The sequence below is a fragment of the Thunnus thynnus genome, chromosome 4 (assembly GCF_963924715.1).
Source record: "Thunnus thynnus chromosome 4, fThuThy2.1, whole genome shotgun sequence".
Taxonomy (NCBI): Eukaryota; Metazoa; Chordata; class Actinopteri; order Scombriformes; family Scombridae; genus Thunnus; species Thunnus thynnus.
Window position 1 is genome coordinate 4,636,959 of NC_089520.1, and position 19,407 is coordinate 4,656,365.

General features: G+C 37.8%; 2 protein-coding genes and 1 pseudogene across 2 annotated transcripts in view; 1 reads left to right on the plus strand and 2 right to left on the minus strand.

The window, feature by feature from the left end:
* Window positions 1-19,407, minus strand: part of LOC137180951 (polymeric immunoglobulin receptor-like) — a 34,017-nt gene that overhangs the window by 11,431 nt on the left and 3,179 nt on the right. The window lies entirely within an intron of this gene.
* On the plus strand, window positions 2,960-6,806 carry LOC137180955 (uncharacterized; annotated as a pseudogene).
* Window positions 12,224-19,407, minus strand: part of LOC137180949 (polymeric immunoglobulin receptor-like) — a 73,022-nt gene continuing 65,838 nt past the window's right edge. The window contains exons 7-8 of the mRNA XM_067586259.1: window positions 14,400-14,455; window positions 12,224-12,572 (exon numbers count right to left, since the gene is read on the minus strand). Of these exons, the coding sequence (XP_067442360.1) occupies window positions 12,264-12,572; window positions 14,400-14,455 (365 nt within the window). The 3' untranslated portion in view covers window positions 12,224-12,263. The remainder of the gene's footprint in view (window positions 12,573-14,399; window positions 14,456-19,407) is intronic.

Genomic DNA, 19,407 nt, shown 5'->3' on the forward strand with positions numbered 1-19,407 from the left:
ATGGCCTGATGATATGTCATCATGCAAGTTTATAAACCAGCCTGCTTGGGTGTGGCCCTCCCTCTACTTTTTCACACTGACATCGAGGTAAAACCTGTTTTCATCTCTGTTAATATAATGTTAGCATGAACTCTTTGCTAAGCTTAGCGATATTTGTAGTAATAACTTCTTATTTTTTCATTTAACATTTACGGTAAATTTGTAATGTGACTGTTGTTTGGTGACTCTGTGGTGAGGTTAGATGCAGGCGCAGCCTAAAATTTCACTCACAGCTAACTTTTTCCTGATAAAATGTAGTCTTTAGACATAAGTGGTTGACTTAAAAATAATATGATGAAATACAAAAAGGAGTGCAATTGATGTGAGATGGATTAAAAGCTTTATTGATGGTTTTTCGTCGATTATCACAATTTGCGCTTATGCTAATTGTATGCTAATGCTATTCAACTAGCCTTAACTAGCCTTTACTCTGCTCAGGTTATCTGTTAGCCGCGTTAGCATGCTAACCGTTCGCATTTGTGTCATTCCCAGACTGGATTTTAATGCGTGTCTCTCTCTCTCTCTCTCTCTCTCTCTCTCTCTCTGTGTGTGTGTGTGTGTGTGTGTGTGTGTGTGTGTGTGTGTGTGTGTGTTTTTATTAAGCTTAATCTGTGATGTAGTTTGAGTTGTGTGTTTCTGGCTTGACCATTGCTGAGCCCTGAGAAGTTGTGTCGGCCATTTCGTGTGTGTCGAGTCAGCAATTTTAGAATGGAATGCTAGTTTGTTAGTTAGCCATGCTATTGCAGAAGATTTTCTATTGTTTCTGTGAGGGGGAAAAAAACCTTTTTCAGTGGCAACAGATGTGAATTGGTGCACTGAGGATGTTTTGAGAATTTTTTTTAAGAGCTGTGTCAATGGCTTTTATTAAATCTTATGCTAATGTCGCAGAGGCTAAAGGTTGGTTGCAGTAGCCTTTTAGCCAGTAGCTTTTGTGCGTGTGTGTGTGAGAGAGAGAGAGAGAGAGAGAGAGACAGAGAGAGAGAGAGAGAGAGAGACAGAGAGAGATTTGGCTTAATCTGTGATGTAAATTTAGTTGTGTGTTTCTGGCTTGACCATCATTGCTGAGCTGTGAGAAGTTGTCAGCCATTTTGTGTGTATTGAGTCAGTAATATTGAAGTTGAATGCTAGTATGTTAGTCGGCCATGCTGTTACAGATGGTTTTCTATTTGTGTGAGTAGGGAAAAACCTTCTCAGTGGCTTCAGATGTGAATTGGTGTATTAAGGATGTTTAGGGAATTTTTTTTTTCTTTATTTTCTGTGCACATGGCTTTTATTCAATTAGCATGACATTTTCATATGCTAATCTTATGCTAATGTTGCAGAGGCTAAAGGTTGGCTGCGTTAGCCTGCTAGCCATTAGCCTTTGTCCCAGGTTGTGACTGAGAGACTGCACTGCATGTAATTGTCTGTCTATAGTGTGTGTGTGATTTAGTGTAATCTGTGATGTAGATTCAGTTGTGTGTTTCTAGCTTGTCCACCATCGCTGAGCTGGGAGAAGTTGTGTTGGCTGTTTTCTGTTTATTTAGTCAGCAATTTTTTAAATGGGATGATAGTTTGTTAGTTAGCCATGCAATTAAAGAAGGTTGTCTTGTTTGTGTGAAGGAGGAATTATTTTTCAGTAGCTTGAGATGTGAATTGGTGTATTAAGGATTTTTAGGGTGAATTGTTTTTTCTGTATATCCTGTGCTTATGGCTTTTATTCAATTCACATGACATGCTCATATGCTAATGTTGTGGATGCTGAAGGTTGGCTGAGTTACCTTTTGTGCCAGGTTGTGACTGCGAGACTGCATTACATATAATTGCCTGTCTGTTTGATTTGCTGTATGTGTAAATCTTAATTCGAGATGTAGATTCAGTTGTGTGTCTCTGTCTTGACCATCATGTCTAAGCTGTAGGATGTTGAGTTGGCTAATTCCTATGTATTGGGTGAGCTAATGTTTCATCAGGATGCTACTTTGTTGATCCTTTTTTTGAGAGGAAAGTTATTGGTATGAGAAACGGGGGAATAGTCCAGTTAGGGTGCTTTCTGACCACACGAATGTTTCCCTTTGTTGTTTCCTCTTGGTAATAAGACTTTCCATGACGGTCGGTCATATCACTTAACGTTGGCGTGTTACTTTAACAATAGGATTATGCATGCAGATGGTCGTTTTGCGCTTAATGGAGAGTACATTTTCTTTTCTCAGTACATGTCAGAGATGGATCGGATGTCGTTGAGTGTTTCTGTGGCGTTGCGTAAGGATAAAGGAGGTCAGAAGTCTCAAAGGATTAGTCAGAAAATGTTGATGGACGAAGAGTCTTTGAAACAGCTGTTACAGTTCGATTAGTCGGTTCAGAAGGACATCTTAGCCTGCATACGTCAGTTAGGGATCCCGACGTGGTTTTGTTCGTTTTCATCTGCAGATCTGTGCTGGCAGAATCTCCTGACCAGCATCCTGAAACAGGAAGGCAGAACAGACGGCAGAGGATTTGGAGTGGGCAGACAGGTGTGAGGTGTTGTGTCGTAACCTGGTCGCAGCTGCGAGGATGTTTGACTACAGGCATTGTTTCTTGAAAGAGGTTCTCATGTCTCCTTCTCAACCAATTGGCAAAATCATTGATCACTTTTATAGGGTAGAGTTTCAGCAGCGTGGTTCTCCTCATGTTCACTGTCTGTTTTGGATTGAGGGTGCTCCCCAAATTGATAAGAACACAGATGAGGAGGTGGTTGAGTTTATTAATGAATATCTTACATGCGAGTTACCCTCAGATGAGACATTATTGGACATTGTGTCATCAGTCCACACTCCAAATGACATTCAGAATCATGCAGGAAAAACAAAACATGTCGATTTAATTTCCCAAAACCTGTTTCTGCAAGGATGTTTATTTGTTAATTAGAAATGAAAAAACAAGGTTTGTGTGAACCAGTATCTGATCTTTAAGTCGTGATGTAACACCTTTTCAGAATACTATTTCTGGGTCAAAGCCTCATCGTTTCAATATGCCGCAATGCTGTGTTCCTCGTTGTTCAAACAGATCTGAGTCAAAAAAACGATCCCATTGTCATTCTACTGCTTTCCTAGCGACCAGAAAGAGAGGAAATGGCTGCAGTTGATAAGGTGAGTTACAATTCTTAAACCAATGAAGAAAAACAAAGTTTTGGCTAGCTAGTTAGCTAAGGTTAGCACTAGCTTTCGCACCTACTCGTAAAAGCCAAACCGACCCTTTGCGGATATCCCTGATAAATGTTATGGGTTTTTACAGCGTTTTTGTTCGAAACAAGCAAGAGCACAGCTGATACTACTGTCTACATCCAGTTAACGTTACCTGTTTACATCCCGTTTTTACCTGTCCTTACCAGTTCTCATTATGCATATACTGGTTGTGAAACTGTTAATGTTTATGTTCTCCATGGTTAAAGAGGCCTCATTCATCTCCTTCGTCTCTTAGAGTGCACAACCTATCTACATTGCAGTTTATTATTACTGCACACGTGCTACTACAGTATTATATTTTTACCCTTGTATTCTATTTTATTACTATTTAACTCCCACACTATTTTATGTCTGAGATCCTTATTTTTACTTTTACTTGCATCTTCTTTTCTTTACATATTATTTAAGCATTATTAGAGGCAGCCTGAGATTTAAGATTTCCATTGCCAATGACTGTTTCACTGTAATTGTTCTGTATGACTAATAGACAACTAGAGTAATGATGATCAATTCCTCTTGTTTTTTCTTTTTTTTTTTTTTTTTTTAAGGCGTGAAAACTTCCCACCCAACTGCAACTCAAGGTTGTGCAGTTGGCATTTCCCAGATGGCAAAGCTGCTGGGCCATCGCATTTTGCATGGAATGAAAGGAAGACTTTCCAGCTCCCTGACCACCTCAGCCATACCCCTAAACGGAGGAAAGAAATGGTTCCTACCAGTGGTGAAGATGAAGCAACTGATCAACCAACACCTGCACAGACCCCTTGTACTTCCCAAAGTCTTGTGGTTCTTGAGATAGAGAATGACATGCTGAGAAGAGAGAATGAGAAATTGAGAAAACAATTGGACAAACAAAAGCAAACTTTCTCCTTCAGCCAAATTTCCTCCAATCCTGACAGAGTCCAGTATTTCACCGGATTGCCCGATGCTGCCACCGTTTTGTTTTTGGAAGCGCTTCTTTCTAAATTTGAGTTACAATATCATTCTAATTGGACTGTCCAAATTATGCCCCTAGTAGATCAGCTGCTTCTGACATTAATGAAATTCAAACTTAATTGCGGTCACATAGACCTTGTGACAAGGTTTAATTGTAGCACAGCCACAGTAACAAACATCTTTACTACCATTGTTAGTGCGCTGTATGACATTTTGTATGTTGGCATGTTTGAGAACAACATTCCCTCAAAGCCAAGAACCAAACATCACTGCCAGACTGCTTCTGGTCCTTTCCCAAATATCTTGGATAGTGCTTGACTGCACTGAGGTTGCAGTCTCTAACCCCGGGATTCCACAGGGCGCGTGTCCGCCGCGTTCTGGCTCCGACGTGGTTTTGCTCCATCCCATGCAAAGCGCCCTGTCCCACCGGGCGCGTCATGGAAGTGAAGCGCCACCGTGCGAGGCAGCTATCCACGAGGTCACGCAAGTACTACAAGATCACACGGGAACTGTGAAATCACGTGATAATCTTGATGATCTTGATTAAGAGGACAACAAGCAAACAGTAGGTTACTTTGCCTGTACAACGTTATGGACTGCAGTTGATTTGGTCATTTTCCTTGGTTTTTGTATTTCTACCATGGGTAAGTAGGCTACACATTTAAATTGTTTCTTTTTTGCATTGTTTATTCATGTTAATTGTTATTATTGTGTAATTGTTATTGTCCTACTTTGTTGTGTTGTAACCTGAAGACCAAGTTAATACTATTAAAAGACCAGTTATGAACGACATAGATCAAAGATTTGTGGCTGTTAGAATACAATAAAATGAATTCATCCTCATAATTATTTTGGGCCCCATGGGAAAAGAGGTCCTGCCACTCTGTGGAGCCTCTTCAACAATTAACATTAGTATAGGAAAGCTAGAGACTGCAAGTGGAAGCACCTCCCCTGCAGCAGACTCCATTTGAACAGCATTTACACTGGGTAGTTGGTATAACATTTTAATACCATAGCTAAGTGAAGTTTTGCAAATGCTTTTCTGTTTTCAGAGAGGTAAAACATAAGTAACAAATGGTTAAAATTAGACATACTCTTGAAGTTTAGAGAAACTACCTGAACAGCATCTGTACAGTGTGAAATTATTTCTTAAAATAGCAAATAATGTTTCACAGGCCTTGTCCTATAAAATGCAAGGTTACTGAACATTTTTTAATGGGTTTTCAAGAAGGATAACTAAATGGCTCTTTGCAAGTACTTGACTGTACAAGGCACGTCCATTCAGAAAAATGAACGGGAAAAATCACCTATTTATAAGCTAATTAGTAGTTTATACTCACCATCCACTCCCAGAACTCCTCCAATTAAATTCCATGCCTTGTCCTTTCTGGCATTGTCTTTATAAAAAGGATCTGTGATGTCATATAAAATCTTGTGTTTTTCCACTTCCAAAATGAATCTCTTGTCATCCATGGTGTCAAATACGCTCTGACTGATTGACTTCTGGCCTGTTGCCATCGGTGATGACGTAATGTTGATGTATGGGTGTTATATATGATCGGGAGTCGGCACATGATGTTTTATTTTGAAAATTGACCGGATGCTCTATGCTGTGACTTCCTGCCAGGCTCAATCTGCTCTGTGCTGCTTGACGCAGCCTCCATCAAAAATAGACATGGCGCCTATCTTTAGCGCAGCGCAGCGCAGCGGAGTGGAGAGATGCCTCTGACACACGCCCGGTGGAATCGGATACATTGACTAGAGTGGCCGCGATCAGCTCCAGCAGCCGCGTCGGAGCTGGAACGTGGCGTTCACGCACCTGGTGGAATTTAGGGGTAACAGAGAGCCTGGACACACAGAGCCATTTGTACAGCCAGTACAAAGGACGGACCACCCTGAAGGCTCTAATTGGTGTGGCTCCCAATGGAGTAATTACCTTCACCAGTGACCTGTACGGTGGGAGTGCCTCAGACAAGGCCATAACAGCTGACTGTGGACTTCTCCAGCATCTACAGCCAGATGATATGGTCATGGCAGACAAGGGCTTCACAATACGGGACATTTTGCCAGAGGGAGTTCTGCTGAACATTCCGTCTTTCCTCGTCAATGGACAGTTCACACAGGAGGAAGTGAACAATAACAGGTTAATCTCTCGTGCAAGGATACATGTGGAGCGTTCCATTCAGAGGCTGAAATTGTACAGCATTTTGCACCACATCCCACACCATGAAAAACATTAACAAGATACTGAAAGTATGTGTATGTGTGTGTGTCTTACAAATTTGCAAACACCCATTCTCTGTGAAATTGAATGAATGATTGTCAATGTGTTTAAAAAATGTGGAGGACTGTTTCCCAGTGGCCATAAGGATTTGTTACATGTATATAAGGGCATGATTTGAATAGCTTATTGACATGAAATGAAGACCATTGAGATAAATGTATATTCTTGTAAACTGAAAAAAAACCCTGTTCTTTTAACTGATGTTTGTTTGCTTGCAGAAATTTAAATGAAAAATGTAGTTAGACTGTATAAGGATTTGTTACATGTATATAAGGATTTTGACATGATTTGAATAGCTTATTGACATGAAATGAAGACCATTGAGATAAATGTATATTCTTGTAAACTGATTTTCATGAATGATTTGTTTTGCAGAAAACTTTAATTAAAAAGTTATACCAGGTAAAAAATGTCACTGTTCTTTATATCATGAAACCTATCCTCAAAGGACATTAGTATTTACAGATCATGAATGCAGGGTAAGTGCAAGTGCAGATATTAACATAAAACACAACACTTACTCTCATCTCCCCCTTGAGAAAACAATGCAGTGCACTTTTCCTTGCTTTTAGATAGACTAGCTTCGTAGTCTGGGAGGCATAGTTCAATAAAAACATATATATGTGGTCTACTCTAGTCTGCTAGTTAGCCAATTAGTCAAGATAACTAGTAACTGGTTGATAATAAGCTCAAAAGTTTTGAATAGAAAAGCTAATGCTAACCATTTCATTTAAGTGAATGGAAGATGCTAAAACAATTAGTGCCATACTCCGGGGGGTATAGTTAAATAAAAACAGTTTCAGGTGGTCTAACCTAGTTTGTTAGTTAGTGGATTATTCAAGCTTTCAACCAAGTAGGGTCCATTTGATAGATTTGGTAGTTAATAGCAAAATGTTTAAGCTAATGCTAACCATTTCTTAAGCTAATGCTAACCCCAAACTTCATACAAAGTTTGTATATAATGTACTGTATGTATATAGACCTTTCTGCTATATCCTATAAAACTGAGCTACATTCAGCTGTCATACCCATCCCCCGACTTTCTTCCCTCCTTTTCCCTGTCACATTGAGAGCAGGATTTCAGAGCAGTCTTCTAGTGGAAATATCTTCATAAATCCCATGACTTTGGCCAAATCTTACATTCAAAATCACGTTTTAGTAGAAATCTTTGTCACGAATCCATTGATACAGGTTTGAAAGTGGTCTGACTTATAGTTTAGATGTCAGACGAATAATTGAGTTTTGGTTTGATCTCTCTTCGACATTCTTATGGGCCATGGCGGCCCTATTAGATACATAGGTGGCGCTCACAAGCACATTTTGGCACTTTGGGGGTTAATTTTTACATTTTATCAAATTTTTCACCAGACCTGATGTGCGTGCCAAATTTGGTGAGTTTTTGAGCATGTTTAGGGGGTCATGTTAAGGGTTGAAGTGGGGATTAATAAAGAAAGAAGAAAGAAAGAAAGAAACAGAACAGATACAAGAGGGTCTTCGGCCCTTTGGGACTCAGGCCCTAAATATTCCCACCCCCGTCCCAACCTCAGTCATTACATGCCAACCTAATCACAGACATAGAAAAGGAACAGCGTTCACTGCTGTCTACCACAATGTCAGTCCTCTTGCCATCACCAGATGGCACCAAAGTAAAACCAAAAAAAATCAAAATTTAGGAGATAGTGAATTTCATATGAGGAGATAATTAATGATGTAATAGGAAATCTGCAAATTTTATGATTACTTAAGGATATGGTTGCCAATTTTCTGTTTTTCCTATTGTCCACAAATCTCATGTGCAGACCCAAACCAACAATGAACTCATCCTACTTACAAAGATTATGTGTGTGTAAAATAGAATAAGACAGATAAAACAGGAGAATAAAAGTTACAGTGCAGTGTAAAATATTAACCCTCAAATTTGGTTTAATAAAAGGTAGCAGCAAACAGAGAAATCCTCAGCTGTGATTTAAAAGAATTGAGAGTTGCAGCCGACCTGCAGTTTGCTGGGAGTTTGTTCCAGATATGTGGAGCATAAAAACTGAACGCTGCTTCTCCATGTTTAGTTTTGACTCTGGGGACAGAAAGCAGACCTGCTCCCAGATGACCTGAGAGGTCTAGATGGTTCATAACGTAGCAGCAGCTCAGAAATGTATTTTGGCCCTAAACCATTTAGTGCTTTATAAACCAGCAGCAGTATTTTAAAATCAATTCTTTGACAGACAGGAAGCCAGCGTAACTGGAGTGATATGATCCACTTTCTTAGTCTTAGTGAGGACTCGAGCAGCAGCATCTGAATCAGCTGCTGTTGTCTGATCAGTGTTTTAGGGAGACCTTTGAAGACACTGTTACAGTAGTCGAGTCTACTGAAGATTAATTAATGGACAAGTTTTTCCAAATCCTGCTGAGACTAAAATCCTTTAGTTCTTGATATATTGTTCAGGTGATAGTAGGCTGACTTTGTAATTGTCTTAATGTGGCTGTTGAAATTCAGGTCTGAGTCAATTAATGCAATGCACTCACTCAGCACTTGTATTGGACCAGAGTCCCCTGTTGATATGGTCATGAAAATTTGTGTGTTGTAACTGTGGTAACAGATTTAGTTGTTTTCCATAATCAGTGGGGCGTATTTATCTCAGGACAGCAGCAGCTTTAGCAGCCATAAAACAAGTATTTTGGGATATATCAGAGGGAAACATACACTTAAGTATAACAAAAGTAAAACTTGAATTTGTTATGCTTGATGTAGTATTATGTCAATTGGCTATAGAGAGTCAATGAGACAATCATGAAAATGTTGCAGATTACTCATATAGCAGCATCAGTAGACTCCTAATATCAGAATCAGCTTTATTGACCAAGTCTGTTTACACATACAAGGAAGTTGACTCCAGTTTCTAGTTGCTCTTAATGTACTTACACACAACAATCTTCAGAAAGATACACAAGGACAACAAGCTGAACAAATATAATTAAATATATCACTATTATGTACAGACAAGATCTAGAAAGATCTAGAAACAACACATGGACAACACACAATACATACAATACAAATGCACACAAACATACAATACAGAGTGCAGAAATAAATATTTTCTGGGTAGAAAAGTGATAAGTTACTTTATATACATACAGTAGGTGGTTATATATATTAAATTCACTATGTGCTGAATCAGGTGAGAGTATCAAGACTGACATTGTCGTAGACGGCAATGCAAGACAGAGCCACAAGTACACAGAGCGTAAAACAGTCAGGAAGTGAAAGCCACAAACAAAACACCAGACAGTCTCAGCTTGTCTGAAACTCCTACTCCATGTGAGCCCCCCTACCCCCACCCCTTCCCCCCACCCTCCCACAGACTCTAGTATCCCTCTACTACAATAATAATTAACATTATGGGAGGGGGGTAGCAAATGAAATATTCACTGTGCTCCTTGTAATTTAAGTCATCATTCTGGACAGCATTTTAATCATCAGGAAATGACAGGACATGGTCTGTAAGACAAAAGCTTCCCCAGGGGGTTTTAGAAGAGTTGAAGGTGACTCACACTTCCCGAGGATATAATTATACAGTGGAAACTGCTTATTGTGATCACATCCGTCCAGGTTAAATTGATCACTATAAGCGGATGATTATTATAACCAATTTGTTTTCTTTTTCTTTTTTCTTTTCTATTTCTCATGCAGATTACCATCTAATTGACATTTGTATATTTATTACATGTAATGAAACAAGCAGCTTTGCTATTTACTGAAAGAAAAACACAACAAACACTGCTTACAGGAAGGAAGGAAACATGAGCTATAAGCAATATGTTTCAAAATGTTTTAAGTAATATCAAAGGGACGCGTTGATCTGATAGGATGAGACTTTTGCTTTGGTTTTGAAGAGCAATGTTTTTCACTAGATAGCAGATTGTAATATTGATTGTAAGAAACTCATTTCAGTTCTTGTCATAGTCTGACTTATTTAAATTTACTGCCACAAACAACATGTGATAAATAAACATTTCTCTTCAACAGCAATGTAGGTTTCTTTTTTCAGTTGTATGGAAATAAAGAGTCACAAAAACCAGCAATGTTTGTTTTTTTTTTAATATCACATTACATACCAATTTAAGGCAGTGGCCTTAAATATGTTTGAATCAATTTTTGGCAATGAGGGGACAGAAGAACAGTCATGTAAAAGATTATTTAGCGTGTCAGATGTCAAAAAAGCATTTCAGACACTAATTCATTCATTCTCTGTTTTTGCAGCGCATGGTTGTAGATAGCTGTTAGTTAGTGATTATACACCACTTTTCAGCATATTTTCAGTCCACAATATAGGTTCTAATAATTCTTACTAGACATTCAATCAACACTACAAACACATATAGTGAATAGTGAACAATGTCTGTGACTTTATAAAGGTGTTATCTTAACAGCACAAAAACCTGCACAGCAGCAGACACACAGCAAGCTAAAAGAGGCTGAAAAGTTCCATAAAGCAGCAGAGCTGGATAATCAGTCTTTGTGGATTCATCAATATGAAGAACTTCTTTCACATAATTATTTAATGAAGTGGTACCATAGAAGAACAGATTCATTTGGCTTTAACACATTTTTGTTTGGTAGTTGGAGCAAAATTTATCAATCAACTAAACTAGGCACATAAACTAAAAACAAGTAATTATTGAGTCAGTGGTAGCAGCTACTTCTTCAACCTTTTGATTTATTATTCAACACAAACCCAAATCTACACTTCAGGCTACTGTAGCTGAGCTAGGACAGGCTCTTGTATTTTATTCCTAATCAATGGAACTGGAAAAAAAATTGGTCGTAAATGGCACCAATGCAGCAGGAATACAAAGGATGCCAAAACAAAACTGGAGTTCTGAAGCTAATACTAATATTTAAGAACTGTGAAAATGATTTATTATACAAAATTTGTTCTTAAACATAAACACATAACATAAAAACATCATAAAGAGTAAATAATTGTTACCAAGCCTTGTACTAAGTGGAACATTTTACAGTTGTCACTGGGCTGCAACTAACAGCTATTTTCATTATTGATTAATCTGCAGATTATTTTCTGGATTAATTGATTAAGAATTTAGTCAGTAGAATGCAAAGGAAATTTGAAAAAAGAGCATTCACAATTTCTCAGAGCCCACAGTGATGTCTTCAATTTGCTTGTTTTGTCTAAAATGTTAAATATTCAATTTACTGTCATGTATGACAAAGAAAAACAGCAAGTTGTCACATTTGAGGAGCTGGAACCAAAAATTTGGCACTTTTGATTGAATAATGACTAAATGGATTAATTGATTATCAAAAAAGTTGCAGACTAATTTTCTTTTGATCAACAAATAGATTAATCAATTAATTGTTGCAGCTCTAGTTGTCAGTGCTCTTTGGTGAACAAACTGAATTACCTCAGATATATATTATATTTGACACTTCTGTACTGCAGTTCCTTGTTACTTATCGGCCACTATATACAACAATATATACAACAATATATACAACAATATACAATAATAACAGTCTTGGATGAACTCTGTTGTTGATTTAAACTGTCTCACAGTTGAGCATAAGGACTCATCTAGTCTCTACAAATCAGTCCTGTCACCAAACTTTGGTGACTTAAACAATGTGGAAGTGAATCCTGTTTTAAGTTGACTGGGCCCAGAAACTGAATATCTTGGGGTGTTAATTCCTACAGTCTGAGTTGGGCTTCATTGTAAACAACCACAAACCATCAAAAATTAATCTTTATCATTTATTTTGCAAATTTAATAAATTCCTGCCTGGGTCGTCCTCATTGCTGTTGTGTCTTGTTGACTGTCAGTAAGAGAGGATCCTCTGAAGTCTTTGATGGTTTATAGACAGTAGAGTAGATTGGACTTTGGCTGTTCCTCACAGTAGAATATTCACAGGCAGAGGAGCTGGGTCTGGGGATCTGCGCTTCACAATTAGCTTTGTCAGTGCTGCTTTGAGAGATGATGGTGGAGTAATGCATTGAGGCAGGGGGGTTTGTGGGACAGTTGGCAGTGGCATAAATTGTCTCCACTGCATTTCCTGAGCCTGTCTCCCGGGGGAGCTCCTGTACCTCCTCATAGACGTTATCCTTCCAGGGAAGAACAAAAAATTGAGTGAGTAGTTGATATTCAAACATACAATAAGTATTTGGTAGATGGACATGGTGTCAGTGTGATGGACGACTCATTGCGCTCCCTCAGTAGAATTTACTCACTGACAAAAACTCTTATACTGTTATACTTTACAGCTATATGTCTTATTTAGTCATGCATATTGATAATGGAAGACTAAACACCAGGTGCATTTCCATCCACAGAAACAGGAAATTCAAACAAATCCCTTTTTTTTTTTAAGAAAAACATGTTTCTAGTGATTTTCTGCCATTTATTTATATACTGTTATAATGCTAGCTGTCTATGTTAAACATGGTCAAAGTGTTCAGAGCAGGCTGAACACTTCTATTGCAGAGTTACCTCTACTTCCCCATCAAATTGACGTCATTCCCACAAACAGCCATCTGTTCTGTAGTCTTTGTTGCTAAGGTTGTTCATGGATTGTTCACGTTATCCACTCTCATATTTCAGATCAGATTCAGGCTCGAATATGAATGGTTGTATTTGAGTTTATATTTTGAGTAAAGAATAGGGAAAAAGAAGCGAAATCCTACTTCTACTGTTTGTTTATGTAGCCTCTGTAGTCTGCTGAGGGGCAGCTTGAGGGCTCATCAGGAGGCTTGAAAGAGACAGGAGCTAAAACAACCTGTTTCAGACAGAGGCTGAACTGAGGGGCTGCATAAAGGGCCAATACAAGATAGATAAGGAGTTTTTAACTGGAAATCATTTAAAGATATTCCAATAGAGCCACAGAATAAAAATATAAACCTGGAAATGTGCAGGATATGTCTTCTTTAAAAAGTTGATTTACAATAAAAGCAAAATGCGACAAAGTGCCATGTAAACAGACGTAGTGAATATATGATGATGTATATGAGACATGCAAATTAAATGTCACTCAAGCTTCCACTGAAGAGACAAAAACTTTGATGAGGAGACTGTAACGTTCCTCAAATTAATACATGAAACAGGGTTTACGTTAATCGGCACATGACGGCTTTTTGCTGGTGTCACGTGTAGTTGTCTGGCAGATGAAAATATCAACGGCCAAAATATCTGGTGGGAAATATGCCGATTGCCTAATAAATGAATTAATAACAAGATATGTTGCCAAGACATCTTAAATATAAACTTATACAAAAGTTTGGTTTTGCCTCCGCTGTATAGACACTGATAGACTCACTGAGTTTGGTCATGTGACTAAGTGTGGCACAAGATTCAAAAGCTGCACACTCCAGCAGCAGCCCTGCGCTTTGGCTCGACAGCAGTTAACACGACTCTGAAAAGTCTGACTGTTTTCTCTCAGGTAACGTTACATCCAGCATTGACACAGTAAAGCAAACGGATCAGCCCGGAGCTCCATAGTATAAAAATGTTTCTGGAATATTAACGGCCATATTGGCTGTCAAAGAAAAGTCTAGCGTAAACTCTGACAAACAGAAATGTCATGTTTCCATCATGTTTTCTTTGTCGTCTTTCACTGTTTGAGGTTTGACTGCTGCTCTTTTAATTACATCATCTCATTGTGTTCTCTTCTTCTGCAACGGTTTAATGGCACCAACAGATCTGCCACACGTTGCTAAAGAGAGAGTCTGTCATTGCACTGCAGTGAAAACATAACACTGCATCGTTGTGGCCAACTGACAGTTCATCTCTATGAAACAAGAGTCCCGGGAGCTCTCTCTTATATTTACAACCGAAATACTTAAAAGTCTGGCATTATTCATGTACTGCTCTTGTTTTACTGACAATATGAATACCACCTATAAAGTACTACCACACACAGACACATTTATACTAACCTCTTTGATGTGCTGTGCTGCTGCTCCATTCCTTGTGGGTTTTGAACATGAAAATCCTGACAGAAAAAGAGACAGAAAGCAAGAAAAGAAAGAGAAGAAAAAAGGAAATGAGCAGAAGGATGCAAGTGGATTAATTTCAGCACTTTTCGTCAAGTTGTTATCTATACAGTTGCTTATCTATGTAGCTTAGAATCTATCTCTAATTATCTATGTAGTTTGGTTTCACTGAATAGGATTTAAGTGTGCATCCCCCAAAATGAGTTATGATAATAGGTCGACAAAATTTCAACTTACAGACATGATAAAAGTCATGTCTATTAACTTCTGACGTCTTACAGTTTGTCTGCATTGTTTTTTTTAGACATCACATCTTCACAGGATAGAGGAGTACATGAATGTGGTTTTGTGTGTACAGTATGCATGTGTGTGTTTCATGTTCTGCAGTCTGGTAATGAACTCCCTTACGTTTGTTGACGAGAATCACAATTATCACAAGCAGCAGCAGCAGCAGCACAGCTCCACAGATGATCATTATTACCTGAAAGTCTCCTGCAAAATAAACCACACAACACATAAAATGTCCAGCATCATTTAAAACACAGTGAACACATGGAATCATCACTCAAAGCTGTCTGTGTCAAGAAATTTAACAGGAATTTACAGAAATTAAATCATCAAAATGTTTTTCAAACACGTAACATTTAAGGTTGAAGATATCAAATGTGCTTTCTCACCATCATTCACAGATCCAGGTGGTGCTGGTGTTAGTGGTGGTGTTGGAGATGGTGCTGAAAGCAAAAAAAAAATGCATTCAGGTTGCACATGTGCATTAATAAATTAACAAGGACAGAAAAGGAAAAATACAATTTTTCTAAGCCTGACAGATAAAACTGTTTATTTATTCAATATTTTTTAATCTTTTTTTTCTCGTTTCCTCCCCTTTGCCATTGTTTATTAATATATCAACCTCAGCCAAAAACACACAAAATATCTAATTAAATGTTTTTTAATTAACTAAACAACAAAACAATGAATACATGAAAGAAAGAAAGTAAGATGAGTGAATTTGTGGAAATAAAACTTTGTTGAACAAATGGCTTTTTGACATGACACAGCAGGAAACCCACAGGAGTAAATAATAAAATGAATGATTCAGGGTCCTGGTATTGCACATGCTGGCTCAGTGTCACACTGTCATGGTTTACGGGGATACTTGAATAGAGCAGAGCCATTGTTAATGTTATTAGTGATACCTGTACTTTCCTACTATGTCAAAATATTTGCCACTAACTTAATGCGGCCCCTACTTTTTCAGTTTGTTCCATTTCCTGTTTTGACTCTTAACTTCCTGTTGCTAATTCTGGCTACAGTAAATACAATTAGAGAGTCCTGATCGGTTCACACAGCACTATACATTTCTCAAAGCTGGGAACAAAGTTGCAAAGTTATGTTTGCTGTTAACTAGCTTACTTTATGTTGTTGTAGCTGTTTCTATGATTCAATTCAACTTTATTTATATAGCACCAAATCATAACAAAAGTTATCTCTTCACATAGAGCAGCTCTAGACCGTACTCTTTAATTTACAGAGACCCAACAATTCCTGATGAAAAACTTATTTGAATTCTTCACAAACGATCACTAAACCGGATGGTTTTATTACTTTGTTTGGTCTGGAATCTGATTTATCAAAATAAAATAAATCAATCAATCTTTTCACCCAACTATGCAATATAACATATATTTTATTGATAATATTAGCTTGTTACACAATAAGAAGCCCATGCCATGGAAAACTGGACTGTGAAGTTTAACAGTAATGAGTCTCCACTTTGTGTTGTGGGTGGAAAAATTATTATATTAACACATTTTGAACTGCCACACTCAGCCAAAGACTGTTATAAACACAGTAAAACACAAATACCAACCTGTTGTAACAGTAACATGAACAACTGTGTGGGAGAAATGATCTAATTAGTGCATCTATGAAAATAGTGCTCGATGTTTGTCAGACTGTTGTAAAATAACATTTCTTGTTCTCTCTCAGCTCTGTCAGTCCTTCAGGCTGTATGTTATTTTATAAAACAGGTCAAATATTTGTTAAAATGTAGGCACAAGGTGATCACAAGCAGCAAATGTCAATATATACAGTCCCCACTTCTAGTGTAGACAGGAAGTTGAAAGGCAAAATTACAGAGTAGGAGCACTTCCTTGTTACTGAAATGCATGAGGTTAATAAAAAAGCCTTTTAAAGGATTAGTTTGACATCTTGGGAAATACACTTATTCACTTTCTGCCAGAGAGTTTAATGAAAAGATGGATACTACTCTCATATCTGTCTGTTAAATATGAAGTTACAGCCAGCAGCCAGTTAGCTTTGATTTAGCTTAGCAGAAAGACTGGAAACAAGGGGGAACAGCTAGCCTGGCTCTACTTAAAAGGTAACAGAATCTGTTTATGAGTTAAAGTTCATTAATTAACACACAGACAAAACCAAAGAATATAAAAAAAGCATCATTTAAAACACAGTGAACGCATGGAATTATCACTCAAAGCTGTCTGTGTCAAGAAATTTAACAGGAATTTACAAAAGTTAAATCATCAAAAAAAAATTCAAACACGTAACATTTAAGGTTGAAGATATCAAATGTGCTTTCTCACCATGATTCACAGATCCTGTTTTAAATGAGGTTATGTGCCAGATCTGCTGGTTGCCTGGCAACTGCTCAGAGCCAAGAAACAGTTCAGCTTGTAGCCTCATATTAGCTTCAGCTGAACTTACATTTGTATTTTTACACAGCATGAGGAGAATGGATTTTGTCCCTCTTCTCTTAAAAATCTGCTTTAGGAATGGATTTCTTCACCACAGATCACAATTACATGATCAATGACACCTCCAGTGTGTAGATAGGTGAAGGATAAATATTGAGGAACTTATCATTTTAAAATTAAGACACTTCATGTGTAGATAAAATGAACAGAAACTTTGAAACTGATCAGTTGTTAAGAGCTTTGATTGAACATGTTGCTGATCAAGTCCTGCTGTCACTGCAGCATGCTCATCTGAAGTCTGGTGAAAGGGACGTGCAGGAAATGAAATCAAGAGTATAAATAACAACGACTGCAGATGTTCTCACTCTGTCAGTCAGGATATCACAGTTGACTGCTGTTTGAATAGAAAGCCAAACGCTACAGAGTGGCTGATCACACAAAGCAAATGGCTGTAATGTTGCATGTCTGAACTGTTCAGTCGACTCCCAGCACTTCAACTCTTGTAACTAGAGATGATACTTCATCAACAAATAGAAATCAAGATCACAGTTGAGTCATTTTCAGTCTGTTCTTGTTGTAGATGAGACTGTTAAATTCACTACAAGACAGAACCAGCTAGCCCATCAATGAACTCACCTTCTGGAGTCACAACAGTCCTGTAAACTGCAGCCGGTGAACATGAAGTGTAACTAAACATGTCACACTTTACAGGACTGTCATGACTCGAAACAACTCATGTATCATCTCCCTTACTGTTTGACTAAAAATAACATTCTTGTGCGTATTGTAATAACTAGACATTTTACACATTGTGCAAAAACAAACTCACCCTTTACTGTAAATCAAACAGTAATCAAAACTGTGGCTTTCTTTTAATGCTAACAATCAATTAGCCTCCTACAATCTGAACCAGGGTCAGATTTTGGCTATAGTTGAATTGAAGTCTTCAGTCACTACTTCTCTGCATACCTTGGACATGCATGGACCCTCTTACACATGCAGGGATATTTGCACATACAGTACAATGCACATTAATGTACAATCAGACTTAACCACTACAAATTGTGTTTACATGTCTCTTTTTCCTTTGTATCTACTTTTGTAATTTTATCTTATAAAGGTTTTATATATTGTGTTTATAGTTTGAATTTTTATAATTTTCATAATTTTATATTTTATTCTCAATTCACTGTTTATTATCCATGGTGGTCAGAGGTGAGCGCAAAATAAGAATTTCATTGTACAGCGGAGTTGACTGTTCTCTGTGCATGTGACAAGATTTGAAGTGAATTGAATAACTTCATAGTAATAAAATAACACGTCCACTCACCTACAGTCATCTCCAGTTTGTGGAAGAATGTTTTACTGTGTCTATTGCCAGTGTTTTCTGCTCCACACCAGTATGTCCCGGTGTCGTCTGTTGTTACGTTTCTCACAGTTATGGTGATATTTCTCCTCTTTGTGTCATCCTCCACTGAAAACTTCCCAGTGTTCGTCCTGCGCTTTGAGGTGCTCCATAGAGGTTGACATATAGATGGATCTTCTCCCTTACAGATGAATTTCTTTTTGGGAGCACCTTGTGTGTACTCACACCAGTATGTGAGATTTTGTCCACTAGTTGGGGATCTCTTGAAGATTGTAATATCTGTAAATAAAAAGACAAAGACAAATTCTAATTCAAACTCTTTGGCATTTTTGGCATCTCACTGTCTTTATTTCACTTTAACTTTCACTTCATGTTAAATATTTATGTATTTTTTATGATAGTTGTTTTTTTACTAAATATCAAATGACAGCCAAACTGCCAATACAACATCTGAATGTGTATAAATTTGTGTTAACGTCTTTTAAATCACCTGTTGTGTTGAGTCATGTTTCACTGATAAACAGAAAATGAAAGTCAGAAAAAAGCCTCTAACCAGTAGAGGAGAGCTGAATCTGTATTACTCACCTTCAATCTCCAGTTGTATTTTTCTATGTGAAATTCTGTAACTTTCTTCCTTTGATTTGACTCCACACCAGTAGACACCAGCATGCTGTGAGTTCACATTACTGATGGAGATGTTGAAGCTGTTGGTGTCTGTGAGAGTGAAAGTCCCGTTTGACTTTACAGAAGATTGTGTTGATAAAATCTCCTCACAGATTTCATTGTTGTCTTTGCAGATAAACTTGACATTGGAGTTGTATTCGTTAGGGTAATCACATGTGATGGTGGTTTTAGCTGTTTCATACGCAGT